The sequence below is a fragment of the Rhineura floridana genome, chromosome 12, assembly GCF_030035675.1.
Source record: "Rhineura floridana isolate rRhiFlo1 chromosome 12, rRhiFlo1.hap2, whole genome shotgun sequence".
Lineage (NCBI taxonomy): Eukaryota > Metazoa > Chordata > Lepidosauria > Squamata > Rhineuridae > Rhineura > Rhineura floridana.
The window spans coordinates 29199743-29216653 of record NC_084491.1 but is presented as its reverse complement, the minus strand read 5'-3'; the positions used below and the strand labels follow the sequence as shown (position 1 = coordinate 29216653).

The following is a 16911-nucleotide window of genomic DNA, read 5'->3' as shown; positions in this document are numbered from 1 at the left end:
AGATTTGAACCTGGGTCTTCCCTGCCCTAGGTCAACACTCTAATCTCTGCACCACATGGACTCTCAGTAGAGGAACCCGACAGGAGGGTTTTTCTGTCGGAAGTAGTGGTGGTAGCAGAGGATAATATGTGCAAGCAGAGTTTGCACTCAAGTATCAACATATCCATTTTATTTGCCCTATCCTTATAGGGATGGGGAACCTGTGGTCCTCCAGATAATGTTGGACTAAACCTGCATGGCCAATGGTCAGGGATGATGAGAGTTGTAGTCCAGCAATTTCTGGAGGACCACAGGTTTCCCACCACCGCTATAAGCCAAATAACGCATATTTTCAGCTAGCAAAATTGAAGGCACATAATCCTCGCTGAGTTTGCTGTTTGTTTACTGGGGAAGGCCTATATCTCAATGGTAGAGCATGCAGGTTGCACACCAGAAGGTCCCGGGTTCAAACCCTGGCATTTCGAAATAGGGCTGGAAAGACTCCCATGTGAAACTTGGAGAGCTGCTCCCATCTAGATTAGGGCATGGGGAACCTCAGGCCCGGGTGCCAAATGTGGCCCTCGAGGCCTCTTTGTCTGGGTCTTGGGATGCTCCCCAGGCCACACTCACAATGGCCCTATTCCAAGCCCAACTTAAGTCCTTTTACAGGCTGGAGTATGCCCTTGAAATCTGATAATACCACTTGCTTGCCTGGGTGGAGGACAGAGAGAGGCATGTGTGCGTGTGTAGAAACTAGCCTACTGGGCAAAGGTAAAATTCACATTTGTTGCTATAGGCCTCGTCCACCACTCGCATATGGCCAGTGTTCAGAAGGGAATGCAGCGCCCCTGATATAGATAATACTGAGTCAAGGAACCAATGGTCTGATTCTCTTCTCGCACTCTCTCTCAAAATACAGATGCATTAGGAAGATAAGGGTGTCAAATAAAAAAAACTGCTCTAAGCAGAAGAACTTCCCTCGTGATTTAACCATGTACCATTGGACTGTATGCAGCCTTCTCTGTCCACGAGCGCAAGGGCTCTTGCGCTAGAAGACGAGTGAGTTTAAATGTTGCCCAACAGAGGAACCCAGCGCAATGGGTGCGCTAGTGGAAACTTAATGCGTAACAGATGACGCAATCCATTGTGCCCCAAAATTACTCACAGCATCCTCCTTATGCATACCTCTTGTGCAACAATGCTCCACTGACACAAAACATTCCACCAGCAGGACAAGCCTACCGCTAAGTGATGGCAACTTAGTGCTGTGTTGGATACAGTCCTACCCGTGGCTTCTACCTCTGTCGGCACCTATGAGAGTGTTTGCGGATGCCGTGTACGTCCACAGCACTTTGCAAATAGCTCTGAGGTGCATGAATCCTGATAACTGGGAGCAGCTTTGCTGTAGTCCCGTCTGCATAATGGGTCCTTCTGGATGGGAGGCTTAGTGTGCAAGTTTCGCTGGTTTTGTTGCTATTGGATTTTAACCATTCTTTTGCATAGCCTGACCAATATCCTGCTTCTTTCTGCTCTTTATCTTAGTGGAAGTGGCATGACAGAACATGGGCATGGTTGCGCTGTAGCCTTTTCCATTCCCCTTGGAAACCTCTCCCCATGCCTACTTTGATTCACAAAAAAAGGCACCAGATTTTATAAAGGGAAGTGGGGGTGGGAGGCAATTTGTGTTCTTTCCCTGGCTGCCTCTTTCCCAGAAAGATCTGTCAATTTCGGTTTCTTTCTCTGTTTCTCATTTTTCCAATCTTAAATTCATTTCTCCACATTTCTGCAATTGGCAAAAAAATTTTAATCCTCATGAAAATTCTCCAACATTTTAGTACAAATTTCTCCTACTAAACACATTTGTAGGCAGTTTTAACTAATGTGCACATTTTTGCGAGCCATTTGTAGCACCGACCCTTTGGAATTCCCTTCCCTTAAATATTAAGACAGGCGTCATCTCTGTTATCTTTTCAGCTTCTACTGAAGACCTTCCTCTTTCAGCAAGCTTTTTAAATAGAGGCCTTATCCCAGTCTGCGTCTGTGTTGAAATTGCTTTTTAAGATGTTTTTAAAGCCGTTTTGTTTTAAGATGTTTTTAAAGCTGTATTGTTTTACTATATCTTTTGTTTTTAAGATGTTTTAGAGTGCTTTTAGTCTCTTTGTTTTCTGCCCTGGTCTCCTTCTGGGAAGAAGGGTAGGTTATCAAGTTAATAAATAAAATAAATCATAAATAAATCATATAAATCATCATATAATGCATTTGTGCATGTTATTTTCATTCACATATTCATTTTTATGTACACTCTCCCCTAATATATGCAACTTTTAAATATTGGTTGGCGAACTGCGTTGCAAAATTCAGATAAGTGCAAATTGTAAAAGATGGCTGTGTTTCGGTTCTCAAATTGTTCCAGAAAGGGCGAATTTAATAAATTTGGCTCAAAATGTGAACTGAATCAGAATTCTCGCCCACGCTTCCTTTTGGATGACTTTGCCCCTCCCCTTCCTTTTCCTCTTACAACAAGAGCTCCCCAGTTTCCCAGGTAACATCCCTTGCAACATGCCAGAGCAGATCCAGCCCTTTTTCAGTGAGTGGAGTGGATGTGCAACATACTGAAAAACCCCACCTGATGCAAACACAACATGTCAAGTGGCCGGTGTGGGGGCTGTAATATTTGAAACCTTGGGCAATTTACATTAGAAAACTCACATGAAAGTAGTGCTTCCTGGGGCTGAAAACTTTTTTTATTTTTTTTCCTGGAAACAGAACACATGCAATTGATTGCAAACCTTGCACTAACATTCTGAGACTGGGAAAGCTCTGGGGCAAAAACAGGGGAGAAAAAGCAAGATAGATAGAATAAATTGCTGTCGAGAAGCACCAAATATAATGATGCTTTGGCTGCAGTCACTTCTCTGGAGTTTAGAATGGAGAAAGGGGAAATAACCTGAGGAGTAGCCTTGAGGCTTTGATGAGGTTAATTAGTCACAGAAACAGTAACTCAACTGCATGGCATTTATCACAGATGGGCCATTGCTGCAAAAAAGCCAAATAGCACAAAAAATCAAGACACTGGAGCGTACCTATGTTAGGGAATCTTTTGCAGTCTTCTGAGGCTGTATTATGGCAGGGTGGGTGGAAGCATCTTCATGCATTGTACAGGAGCACCCTCTGCTGGCTTCTTGAAGATCACCAGTCAGTTTCGGCCTTGGAGCTTTCTTGGATCTTGTGATGTCTGAGGCGAGTGGGGGAAAAAACTCCAAAAAGCACTTCACCAGGGCAAAATACTAGGAGTGATAAGAAGAATCAATTTGCTGTCCTTTAACATTATCCAAATTCCTCTGCATGAGGCAAACAGTTCAATTTTGCTCAGAGAGGGCCAGCCCTTTACAAGAGCAAAGCCAAAAGAAACAGAAAAGGTAGCCCTAAGCACACAGTTCTTATCAGGAAGACGTTCCATGCTGGTCTCAGTTGCATGGCATAGTATGGGGAAGGGCCGTAGCTCATTGGCAGAGCATCTGCTTTGCAAACAGGAGGTCCCAGGTTCAATCCCTGGCATCTCCAGTTACATCTGGGAGAGGCCCTGTCTGAAACCCTGGAGAGCTGCTGCCAGTCAGTGTAGACAATGCTAAGCTAGATGGACCAATGGGCCTGACTTGGTGTAAGACAACTTCCTATGTTCCTGTCTCTGCGTGGAATTGTGAGCTGTACCCTGTGTATGTCAGTAAAAAAAATTATGTGGCACTGTTTCACTCACCATTGTTTTTTATTTCCGCCCTCCTGCCCTCTTTTCACAGGACCACCTATAATCTCCAGCACCCAGACGCAACACGCTCTCCATGGGGAAAAAGGCCAGATCAAGTGCTTCATCCGCAGCACTCCCCCGCCTGACCGGATTGTAAGTAGATGCCTTCCGTAGCATCGCAAAGAGCGGGCAGAGCCCACCGGAAATTTGTCATTAATTTATATATCCCACCCTTCAAATGAAAATGATTAGGACATCTTGCATAACATTAAAATACATTAATAAAAGTACAAACCAAAGGATATGGCTTGAAGCAGCCTTCCCCAAACTGGTGCTCTCCAGATGTCGATAGTCTCCAACTCCCACTGGCCTCAGCCAGCATGGCCAACAGTCAGGAGTGGTGGGAGTTGTAGTTCAGCAACATCTGGAGGGTGCCAGAAGGTTGCTGTACACCCAGGAAGGTCCCAAAGTGCCTTGCCTTTCCTGCTTGTATGAACTCCATTCAGGAGAAAACTAAAAGGCAAAGGTTTTGATGCAAAGGTGATCATTCACATGTGGAGGCATCTTCCCGTCGTGGAAGGTTGGTATTCAGTCTCTACCTAATTGGGGTAGAGAATAGGAAAAAACATCTGCCAGTTGTTTGCTTGTACAATTTGATGGTGCAGGTGAAAGCACTTTTATTGTTTTGGTTTTTTTGTAAATTTATAAAGGAAAGAGAAAAAAAGAGGAAAAAACAGGAGAAAAGAGAAATGAAAACACAAGGGGGGAAAAGAGAAAAAACCCATAGGCTTACATTCACAATGCATTAACCATTAATGCATCCATCTTAGTTTATACATATCGATCAATATATACCATCCAAATGTCCAAACAGGTATCCAAGCAACGCTGATGTTCGTGGAAAATACATTCAAATGTAGCAAGGATGTCAAGGTCTTCAGGCCATTGCATAATAGATAGTGTTTGTTTCTCTTCCCAGGCTCAAATATAAGTCTCTTAGAGACCATAAGGGCATGTCAAATCCATTCTTGCTGTCCTGCAGGTGAAAGCATGAGGAGTGCTACAAAAGAGGGCTGACAAAGGTATGCCTTCCAGATTTTGCTGGACTATAGATCCCATCCTCCTTGACCATTGGCCATGTTGGCTGCAGCTGGTGGAAACTGTAGTCCAAGAGCTTCCGGAGGGCATGCAGATAAAGGAAACTTCACCTTGCTGAAGCTAAGCAAGCTTCCATCGTGGAACCCAAAGTGGATGGGTGACATGCGTACATGGGAGATGAGAGATAAATGTAAGAAAAACAAACAAATACATGTAAGAGCAGATAAAACAGCATAAAAAACAGTGCAAATTCACAACCGCGTGCTTCTTTTTTGCCACTGTAAGGATTGCCTCTTGTTTTTCTCCTCTTAAAAAAAGGGGGGTAATTATTTTGGTCAAGGAAACCTTTATTTCTTCCCTTTCTAACATCTTTAATGTCTTAAACATTTTTAATAATTTTCTGTATTACTAATTGTGTTTATGTTAAATTCTCATATAACTCGTTTGTATTTTAATGATTTTCTTATTTTTAATTATGTTACTAATGTTCTGTGTCCTTAGTCTCAGATTTCATATATTTTATGATGTAATGCAATATGTGAGAAGAATAACTTTTTTTCCTTATTTTTCAATGGCTACTAGCCACAATGGATGGCTATGTGCTGCCTGCACTATCAGAGGCAGGATGCTGTGAAGGCTAGTTGCTGGGAATCACAAGCGGGGAGAGTTCTGTAATGCTCAGGTCCTGCTTGCTGGCATCCCATAGTTATCTAGCTGGCCACTTTGAGAATAGGATGTTGCACTAGATGGGCCATTGACCTGATCCAGCAGACCCCTTCTTATGGTCTTAAGAAATAAATAAAATCAATTGAAATTCAGGACTTATTTTTTTTAAGTCTGGAAAAATAATTTTTAAAAAAGCTCTTCAGTTTGTGCCAAAAATATAGCAATGTAGACACTAGACAAACCTGCCCCAAGGAGATCATTCCATAGGTGGAGCGCCATCACCGAGAAGACTCTCTCCCCAGATGCCACCTGTCATATCCCATTTGGTGAGGGCATCCAGAGAAGAGTCTTCAACTATCACCTTTGCAAATGATCAGGCTGACATGGAGAAATATTTTTTTAGGGAACGTGATTGAGAGGGTTCTGCCCAGGTACTCTTGGATGAAACAGATCATCTTGACCCATTCCAATCTGGGTTCAGGCCTGGTTATGGGTTTGAACTGGCCTTGGTCGCCCTGATGGATGACCTTTATTGGGAGAAGGACAAGGAGTGTGAACCTGTTGTTCTTACTTGATCTCTCAGGGGCTTTTGATACCATTGACCATGGTATCCTTCTGGGCCAACGTGGTGAGATGGGTATTGGAGGCACTGTTTTACAGTGGTTCTGATCGTACCTCCAAGGTCATTGGGCGATGGTCTTTTGGACCCCTGGCAGTTGTGCTGTGGGGTGCCACAGGGTACCATCTTGTCCCCCATGCTGTTTTACATCTATATGAAGCCCTTGGGAGCAATCAGGAGATATGGGATGAGGTGTCAGCAGTACGCTTATCGTACCCAGCTCTGTTTCTCTGTAACATCTGAATTGGGAGAGGCCGTGCAAGCTTTGGACCAGTGCCTAGGCTCAGTGGTGGGCTGGATGAGAGCCAATAAACTGAGTCTGAATCCTAGCAAGACAGGAGCACTATGGGTTGGTCGTTCCCAAGTTCAGATAATTAGTCAGTTGCCTGCTTTGGATGGGGTCGTACTCCCTCTGAAAGAGCACGTACATAGTCTAGGGGTGCTCCTGCATCTATCTTTGTCACTACAGGCGCAGGTGACCTCAGTGGCTAAGAGTGCCTTTTACCAGCTTCGGCTTGTAAGACCGCTGCAGCTGTTTCTGGACTGGGATAGCCTGACCACTGTTGTCCATGCACTGGTAATCTCCAAGCTAAATTACTATCATGTGTTCTATGTGGGGCTGCCCTTGAAGTTGACCCAGAAGCTGCAGCTGGTGCAAAATGCAATGGCGTGACTGCTCACTGGGGCAGGGTATTGCTAACGTGTCACCCCGCTGCTGAAAGAATTGCACTGGCTGCCCATTAGCTACCAGGCCAAGTTCAAGGTTCTGGTTTTGGTGTACAAAGCCCTATACAGCTCAGGACCAGGATACTTGAAAGATTGTCTTACCCCTTATATACTCAGTTGATCACTGAGCTGTGTAGGTGAGGACCTCCTGCAGATACCATCTTATCAGGAGGTCAGTTCCGCACAACACAGGAAGTGGACCTTTAGTATAATGACACCTACCCTTTGGAATTCCTCCTCTTAAATATTAGACAGGCACCATCTCTGTTATCTTTTCAGTGCCTACTGCCGATCTTCCTCTTTCAACAAGCCTTTTAAGTAGAGACCTTATACCATTGTGCGTCTGTGTTGGAATTGTTTTTTAAGATTTTTTAAAGCTTCTTTTAAAAGATGTTTTTAATGATGTTTTGTTTTAATATATTTTAAAATCTGTTTTTAAGATGTTTTAGAGTGTTTTTAGTGTTTTGTTTCCCACCCTGGGCTTCTACTGGGAGGAAGGGTGGAATAATAATAATAATAATAATAATAATAATAATAATAATAATAATAATAATATAAAGAGCACATCAGACTCCAAACCGCTTCACATATCAGATTTCTCCCTGTCTGGTGTTATTCATAAGTAAAAGATGAAAACATAATTAAGAATTTCTAAGAGGGGGGGAAGAATACAACCAAAAAAATGGCTAATCCCTGCTTGCTTTGATGTGCAGGCCTGGTCCTGGAAGGAGAACGTCCTGGAGTCAGGTACCTCGGGGCGTTACACGGTAGAAACCGTCAGCACAGATGAAGGCGTGATCTCCACATTAACCATCAGCAACATTGTGCGGGCTGATTTCCAGACCATTTATAACTGCACTGCCTGGAACAGTTTTGGTTCAGACACCGAGATCATACGCCTGAAAGAACAAGGTGGGAACTGCTATCACAGCATTTTGGAACAAAAATGGGTCTTGTGTTTGGAAGGGAAACAGCAGCTTGCTGAGATGGAGAGGGAGCTGTGTGTGAGAGAGAAAGGTATGGGAGAGAGAGATGTAAATATCAAATAGGATGTAAGGCCTGGTGGCTTTGTCTCATAACTAGAGAAGGACAGGGAACCACATTGTGTGGTCCTCTCATGGGATCTTGAGTTCCAGATGTTACAGGAGTAGCACAGGGAATAAATGCAACTCCACCCAATTCTGCTAAGATATTATCAGATGGAGCCCTTTGTAAGAAGTAGCAAAGAATGTTAGGAAGGGTACAAGTGGCCACGCCTCCTGGCCAAGCAGCAAGACACTTTTTTGAAGAGCCATAGAATGAGAAGCCTTCTATTATATTTGCACCATTTGATAGAAGTGGTGATAATCAGTTACTGCATATCAGTCCGGAGCTATTCCTGCTGCCTCTCTCTCCCTCCCCCAGGCAAAGGGATCGATCTTTGAAAATTAACCAGGTTAGAATTCCCTGCTGCATAGGCTTGTCCCTAAATCCTGCAATCCACAGTTAGCACCTCCACAACACTGAAGCAATCACTTCCTGAACATGTGCATTCTTTTTTTTCCAAACAACTGCCCTTTCTTTGATCAAAAAGAAACTACCTGGACTGTGGAGCAGCTAACCTATGGCTCAAATGATCACTTACTGTTTAAGGATAGCCCAGGGATAGCTTCACTTCTCCATGAAGGCACAAGACACTGCAGCTGCATTTCAGACATCATGTGGCCAATCCTCCAAACCAAGGTTTGGATGATCAGGAACTAGTGGCAGGTTCAAGTGCTCCCTCATCACCATTCTCCTTCTCTTCTCACTCGGCTTAGTAGAACCTTTCCTCAGACCATACATGGCAAACTGTGGTTAAGCAATCCCTTCAAAACCAGGATTGCAAACCTGGCTTGCAGTCCTGGTTTGGAGGAATCACTACAAACCACAGCTTGCTGGTAAGGACATCATGGACAACATTGACGAAATGAGGAAGTGTTCTGGGGAAGGAGGGAGGAGCACTCAAACCCCATCTTTCATTCCCAGCCCCGTCAACTGGAGGATCAAAAATGTGATACCTGAATGAGGTTGCAATTTAAGGAAGGATGGAAAAGGAGCTTATGTTCTCCCTTCAATCCTGAAATGTGATGTTGGTAAACAAGCCGCTAAACCTCTGTCACCCAACTTAATGTCTCCTCCTGGGGGGGGGGGACAATGTTAATTCCAGTGTCCTTTGATGCATTACATTATTTATACAGAGCTTCAGTCCAAATGCAGATCTGCAACCAGTGACTGGGGAGGTGGCATGGTTTAATGCTGCCGTGCCAGAAAATTGGTTTCTAGTGGGAGGAACTGTTTTGGCAGAAGCCAAGTGAAGACGTGTTCAGGACGTTCCAAGCCGCTCCCATTGCTTCCCATTGCTTTGTGCCATCCTAAGCATGTCATAGAAATGGGATGTTGCTGTTAAACGTGACCACCCAGCATAGCTACTTTTCGAGCTTTTAAGCCAATTTTCTCCAACGGAAAGCTTTAACCATTGAAGAAGAGAGGATTTGGTGGGGTTGAATTTGCCTCAAACAGGGGTTAGAAATGGATGCACATAAAAGGGTTTCAGAATTGCTTTCAAGCTTATACTCAGGGCTGAGCTGAATGTACTCCTGGTTTGGGTTTGAAAATAGTTGTTCGGGGCGTATCTAATCCTGTCTTTTTCATGATTGTTCACTACTATTTGCAGTCACTGTTTCCCACTTTGCTGCTGCTTTCGTGGCCATTCCCTCCTCCCATTTCATCCCCTCCTCAAGTGATCCCAGACAATCAGGGATCATGTACTGGATATGATAACATCATGATACTGTATAGCCAATCAGACTTGGCTGTTGGCTGATGTCACTAAGGACAAATGAAGCCTGTTTTAGTATGAGAGTAACAAATATTTCCCCAAAGCACAGTCCCTTCAACTCAACCTTGGTTATAAATTTTTACATTTCCTTTCTCAAAAGGGTGTAGACTAGAGGCTGGGAGAGTCCCAGAAGGAAGGATAGAATTGCTTCTGGAGGATCTCCAGTTCCATCCTTTTCTATTAAATGCTAGGGCAGGCTAGGAGATTGCTCTCATTAAGTTCTGATTTATAGGCAAGGCTGCCATCCAGATTAAATTGGAACTAAATGAACTTCTTAAAATTAGCCTTGGGTTCAGTCCAGTGGAAATAGACTCCCTGGTTTGTTTTCCAGTCTCCTGCTTAAGCACAGAGATGTGGTTGGTTTAGCAGATGTCGCTGTGGTGTGCAGGGAATGAATCCCGGCAAGCAGCTCTGTGAGGGGTTCTCAGTTGATCACAATGCAGAAAAGTGCAATTAAAGACCATTTGAGTTGGGCCATTGTTCCAGGCATTTCATAAAGAAAAGAGTGACTACCGACTGCCCATCGGTGAAATGGGGCCCTCAGGGGTAGAGAAGGTCACCCGGAAAAGAAAATTCGGATCTTATGATGAAAAGTTGCAAGTGCCACAGCACTGACAGTTATCACCCAATTGATATTGATCGTTAATGACTGAACCGATAAGAGAGTAGACAAGAGACCCTCGCAATTCCCTCTCTAGCAGTCAATGCAATTATCCAGATAAAAGCATAAGGCACAGAATCCCATGACTGTGCCTCTTCAGACTGCAAGTGGGGCATTGCATGTTTAGATGCTCCCCTGTATTTTAAAAACATTCCCAAAGGCAGAAAGCTAGCTAGGGGGGAAGTTAGGCTAGGTCTTTTCCCTGACATGCTAGCCTTACATGTGCAGGGACTCATTTATTTTTAACATGGAGGAGCATAGAACCCTTCCACCTGGAATCTGAAAAGATACATTTCTCAGTGCCAGACTATGGTGCCGTGGGAGCAATGTGGCCTCCAACAGCTTCGTTGCAATGGAGAATTTTAGCGTTTGCAACAAATCGAGGCATTGCCTCAGCAGCTGCCCTTGGAATTAGTGGGTGAGAGACTCCCATACATCACTTGATTTAAAAAGAGGAAACTGACAAGAGAAAGAGGAAAAAAAGAAATAAATAACTGACTGACATGCACAGTTGGGCTTTGGCAAGGTTGTAGACACTTGCTTTATTTTCAAACAGGTACGGAAATGAAATCAGGAGCTGGTATGGAAGCAGGTATGGCATCATGAGTGAAGGTGACTATATGAATGGCCCCGGAGCTGTGTTCTATGATCCCCAACCAAACAATTAAGCCGTGCCCATCTAGGTTAGGCCTTCCCTGAACAGGAAGGTTTGTCAGAGGTAAAAGGACACCTTAGAAAAGAGAGATGGTTTGAATTTTATTTTATTTATTAAATTTATATCCCTCCCGAAAGGTGCCCAGAGTGGCAACTTGACTGAAATGCCCATCTTGGTTTTCAAAATCCGTGGGTCCTAATCAATGGCCTTTTTGGTACCTTCCTAGCTCATTCTCCCATTTTTCTAACTGGGATAATGATGAAATTCACATTCCTGCTGCTTAGGTGAAAAAATTGCTAAACCTTAGGAAGAGGAAAGTGTTATCCCTAGACCTAGAGCTGGAAAATGTCCAGCTGTGTAGGAATCTGCAGTGTATTTATTTGTCCATGTTCCCTAAACCTTTGATGCTGGTGTCTAAAATGCATGGTGGCAACCAGTAGCAAAATTAAATTCCAGGTTTATCTTTTATCCTTATTCCACAAGGTATAAATTAGTAGTTGTCATCTTAGAAAAATTGTTGTGGTTTGGGGAAAGGTTATGGGAACCCATCAACTTTAGAAGCAGCTTTTTGCTTTCCATCCATCCAGTCCCTAAAGTGCCTCCCACAAGGCCTTGATTGGACACCAGAGGGAAATGGGGGTGGCGATGTTCTTATAGTCAGTTCCATTGCATCGTTCATTGTGCTAACGTATGTTTCCCATTCTCCTGAATGTCAGCATATGTGGCCATTGGGTGGTATTCAATGCTAGTCCTACTCAGAGTAACCCCACTGAAGTTAATGGACATGGCTAACTTAGGTTTATTAATTTCAATGGGTCTACTTTGAGTAGGACTTAGTTGACCACAACACATTTTCTCTATCCAGCTGGCCCTACCACACTGTACGCAACACACTCTGGACATTGTCTCTACCATGCACCATCTTCCTTTATTACTATTACTTCCATTTGCAATTGTCACCTAAGACTCAACCCTACCACATCACATCTTCTCGCTTACCTCTGGATCTCTCTGTGTGTTCTTCTGATGCTTTGGAGCTAGCAGTATGTTGTTCCTGCCACCTCATCCCTGCTCAGCATGCATTCCTTGGTTCTTTAGAATGGAGAAAAGATTGCAAATATTTTGACAAAACCTTCTCTTCAAGGTGAATTTTCACCCTCAACATGTGCTTTGCCTTAAATTAAAAACTTGCATCCAGGTGGGCACTGCATTCCTTCAGTTCCCGCTTCCATGGCCCCTCTTGTGTCATTAGGACCCTACTTCATCCCTCCACTTGCTAGCAGATCTTGCTATGTATTGTTGTCGAGCACCTTCATTGCTCTGCTCCTCTGAGATTCACTGAACTGGTTGAATTAGTCCTTTTGGTGTAAATGGGGATGTCCATCTCCACCTCGGAACATTAATTGTTGTGCACTGTCTGTCTAGTTATTTATGAATCTCCTTTAACCTGTGTGTTAAGGCATTTTTCAAACATATAATAAAAATAGCTAAAAAGTAGCTTTAAAAACAATACCAAAAATCACTGAAGATGGGTTTTAAAAAATACAAAATGAACATCTGTGTCGGAGACCTTCTCACCCAGCTGAAAAAGCCTGACAAAACAAAAATGTCTTTAATTGTTCCTGGAAAGAACAGATAGTGGATGCCTATCATATCTTGACATGAATGCTATTCCACAGAAAAGGGGCAGCCACACTGAAAGCCCTGCTCCAAGTTACTGTGCAGCAGGCTTTTGATATCTTTGGAACTTGCAGGAGAAACTCGTCTACAGAAGACAGTGATCTACTGGATCTATTAGGGACAGGTGGTCTCTCAGGTAATCTGGTCCTGAGTCATATAGGGCCTTATATGTTGGTAGAGCTTGAGTGAGGGGAATTAAACCAAAACATGGAGCTTGAGTTGTTCAAGGGGTCAGGATTTTGAAGGTTTGCATGGAGAGGGTGGGAAGTATCAAAAGACAAATCTGAGATCTCCCTGAGATGATAGTTAGGTCTGCTAATGTGAAACATTGGGATTCTATCTAGTCCCCATGAGCAGTTAGGTCCAGAAGTAGTTCCCAAATCAGAGATGAGGCCAATGCTGTAGATGCATGAAAGGCAAAGTTTTTATTGCTCAGATTCATTAAACAAATCTCCAGTTATTGTATTTCTTTTAGCGAAGCCAGCAACAGAATTGATCTAGGTGCAGAGTTTTGCAGGGACAGGTCATATAATGGTGGAGTGTTTGCTTTGACTGTAAAAGTTCATAGATGCAATCCTTGGCATTTCCAGTTAAAGGATGTCAGGTAATAAAGATGGGAAAGATACCCTGGATCTCAGTTAATTACTGCCTGTCAGTCTAGATGGCATTGGATTAGATGAACCAACTGGTTTGGCTGTATAAGGCAAGTACCTTCAATCCTTTTGGATACAAACTTTGGCAGCAAAAGTCCTATGCAATAAAGGTGACTGTCAGCTTCCAATTCTATATGCCAGCAAATACCAGCACAGAAAGGCTCAGATTAGGGATGGGCGAGAAATTTGATTCAGATTGAATTTCAAGCCGAACCTATCAAATTTGCACTTTCCAAAACAACATAAGAACCGAACCACAGCCATCCTTCCAAAATTGCACTTAAGTCGAATTTTGCTGTGCAGATTGCCAACCAAACAATGTTTATAAAATGCATATATTAAGGGAATGTGTGCATTACAATGAATGTATGAGTGGAAATAACATACAAAAATGGATTATATGACAAGAAATTGTTTGCAAAAATGTGTACGTTAGTCAAAACTGCCTACAAAAATGGGCTTATTAGGAGAAATTCGCACTAAAATGCTGGAGAATTTTCATGAGCAATTAAAAACAATTTGCAAATTGCTGCAGAAAAGTGGCAAACCAAAACTGACAGATCTTTCCATCCCTAGCTCAAATCCAGACTTAGGGCACAATCCAACTCCCCTTTCTGCCAGGCTGGGGTGAGTTGGATGCAGCAGATTACTGGTGGCACCATCAGGCTCCCGGTTCTGCTGGGCTCCGCCGGTAGCAGCCCTCCGCTGCAGCTGAGCCGTGGTGCTGCCAGACGCCTGCCAGTGCCACTGAAGTTCCACTGGAGACAGCTAACCTGGCGGATGAAGGACCAGTGGAAGCCCCAAAAATGGGGCATTCCAGGGCGTGGTGGGGGAGGAGCCGCAGGGGGGGGTTATGTAAGATCTCCTCATGTTTAGACCCCCCCCCCACAAACTCCACTGGTCAAAAGGCTGGCAGAGTAAAATAATTTTGTTACATTTCCATTGTGGCCTATGGGGAGGGTTTACTCCCCAAGAGGCCTGTTTGTCGCAGCCGGCGCTTCCAGGCTGGCTCATGCGCGTGGCTCCCCGGACGGGCTGGTGGTTCCTGAGCAGGAGGAGGATCCCACAGAGCTTTCCACTGGCTCCTCCTCCACCAGCCCCCCCTTCTACCAGCGCCCCAGCATTCAGATTGTTCTTCCCATCATGCTTGGAATAGACCCACTGATATTAATGGAGCTAGCTTAAGTCCCTTTGTTTTCAGTGGGTCTACTCTGAACATGAGTAGCCCATTTGTATCCAATCAAAAGAGCCGAAACACACAGGAGGCAAGCTGCACAGCCATCTGTCAGGAATGCTTTGATTTGGATTCCTGCATTGAGCAGGGGGTTGGACTTGATGGCTTTGTAGGCCCCTTCCAACTCTACTATATTATTCTATGATTCTATGATAGGAAGAAGAAAAATGTAAATGGACTGCCTTCAAGTCAATTCTGACTTATGAATAGGGTTTTCATGGTAAGTGGTATTCAGAGGTGGTTTACCATTGCCTCCCTCTGAGGCTGAGAGGCAGTGACTGGCCCAAGGTCACCCAGTGAGTTTCATGGCTGTGTGGGGATTCGAACCCTGGTCTCCCAGGTCGCAGTCCAACACTCTAACCACTATGCCACAGAAGACATGCGCTCAATTATCTTCAGGGCTGGATAGTGGCCCAGTGTAAGTACACTTGCTCATCATTGTCAGTTTGGTGCATTAGCCCAAAGCATATAAGGGCAGGAAACTGGCATAGCAGGTAGATTCCATGTGGGTAGCGCAGACTTCATCTCACAATCGCCCCTGTCTGCAGTGTGGGCAGGCAGGGACAAGCAAGGGCCAAGGGTGTATTACTTGTGCTTCTGCACCCTGTTGAGACTTTTAACGCAGCGTGGGGCATTTTAATAAGAATGGCTGCTGTCATGCTGCTATAATAACGAATAACTATAATAACTAATCAGACATTATTGCATTGGGAGGGAGGGGAGTCATCTTCAATTGCAAGGAAAAGCAGTTTTCAAACTCAAATTTAGTGTTGTCAAACTCAGAAATTAGCCCTATGGCATCGCAGCCTTTCAAGCTCCATATAGCATAGAACTTGGATCCAGATAATGACATCTTCCTTTGCAACACCTTCCTTGCCAACAGGGGATACGCAGCAATAGCAAACATATGCACAAACCAGTTTTTTTGTTTTTTTAAAAATCCTATTGGAAAAGAAGCCCCCAGAGAAAAATACAGTGTGCAATGATATTGTATCATTTCACAAATTCACTCTGTCTTAATGATTCCACACTTAATTGGCTCAGTTTGCCCTGAGAGTGAAGGATTGGAGGTGGTTGTATGCCCCCCGCATCTCTTAACTACCAGCCCCTCAAACTCCGGCTGGGCTCCAAAACTTCCTGCTGGGCTAATTCTGCCTGTCTTCATGAGCAATAATGATAACTTCCACACATGGATGTGCGCTACAAATTCATTAATTGGGAGTCAAGAGTAAAGAGAAAGCCTTTATACACAGTTGGGGCTCTTTCTTTGTTAATCAAAACAGCAGGAGAAGATCACCCAAGCCCTAAGAGGGTCCATCCTTTGCCTGGAGCCACCAGTGCCTTTCCATTATCAACTCAGATGAAACATGCACTTTTACAAACCAGCCATCTTCGTCTACTACATCAGGTATGGGGAACCTTTGGCTTTCCAGATATTACTGCACTGCAACACTCACCAGTCCCAGCAAGCATGGCCAATGGCCGACGATGATGGGAGTTGTTATTCAGCAACATCTGGAGGGCCAAAGGTTCCTCCACATTTGCTTCCTTTATGTCAACAAACAACCAGCTTATGCAGCACTGCAAGTGTTCGTGTTTCGCCATAACATCTGCTCTAACAATATATGTCCCTCACCTCGATGTGAGCAGTTTTCAAACCTACCTTTCATACCAGTTTACAGACAGAATTCTTATCTTTCTTGTGGGTATATGTCAGGATAGTGAACCTGTGGCCCTCCAGATGTTGTTGGACTCCAACTCTCATCAGCCCCAGCGGGCATGGCCAATGGTCAGGGATGATGGGAATTGTAGTCCAACAACATCTGGAGGTCCACAAGTCCCCCCACCTCTGGTATATCACAACCCATAATGTTGTTCTTATTTTCCTTCCTTATATGTGCACCAGCAGCATGTTCAATATTGGTAATCTGGGGTAGTTAAGGATGGACTACATAATTACAGATTGCAAGTTTTCCAAACAGAAAGCAACTCCATGCCTTTGAGTTGACTGCAGAATCCATTTCCACCTCTGCTGATTCATCACATGGTCATTCAATTCCAGGGCATCATTGTGAGAGCACCATTGCTTACCTTTTGCATTTGGTGAGGCACTGTAGACTTAGATCCTATACAGAATGACAAAGTCCATTTGGGAAATGGAAGTGAAATCCAAGGGAGTTGCAATCCTGACATCATCTTGGCTGTTCCTCCAAGACTTCTTAAGATCTTGCTGCTTTCTTCCCTAGCTAAACAAGAGATGACTCGAACAACATGTTTTGTTAAGCATGTTTGTTTAAAAAAATGAGTGCTTAGTGCAGGCTACTTTTTTCCTCAA

General features: G+C 43.9%; 1 protein-coding gene across 4 annotated transcripts in view; it reads left to right on the top strand.

The window, feature by feature from the left end:
- The window catches only part of KIRREL3 (kirre like nephrin family adhesion molecule 3), a 973594-nt gene that overhangs the window by 899526 nt on the left and 57157 nt on the right, over positions 1–16911 (top strand). For all 4 annotated transcript variants that reach the window (XM_061592926.1, XM_061592928.1, XM_061592927.1 and 1 more), the window contains 3 exons: positions 3777–3877; positions 7547–7745; positions 10911–10946. In XM_061592926.1, the coding sequence (XP_061448910.1) occupies positions 3777–3877; positions 7547–7745; positions 10911–10946 (336 nt within the window). The remainder of the gene's footprint in view (positions 1–3776; positions 3878–7546; positions 7746–10910; positions 10947–16911) is intronic.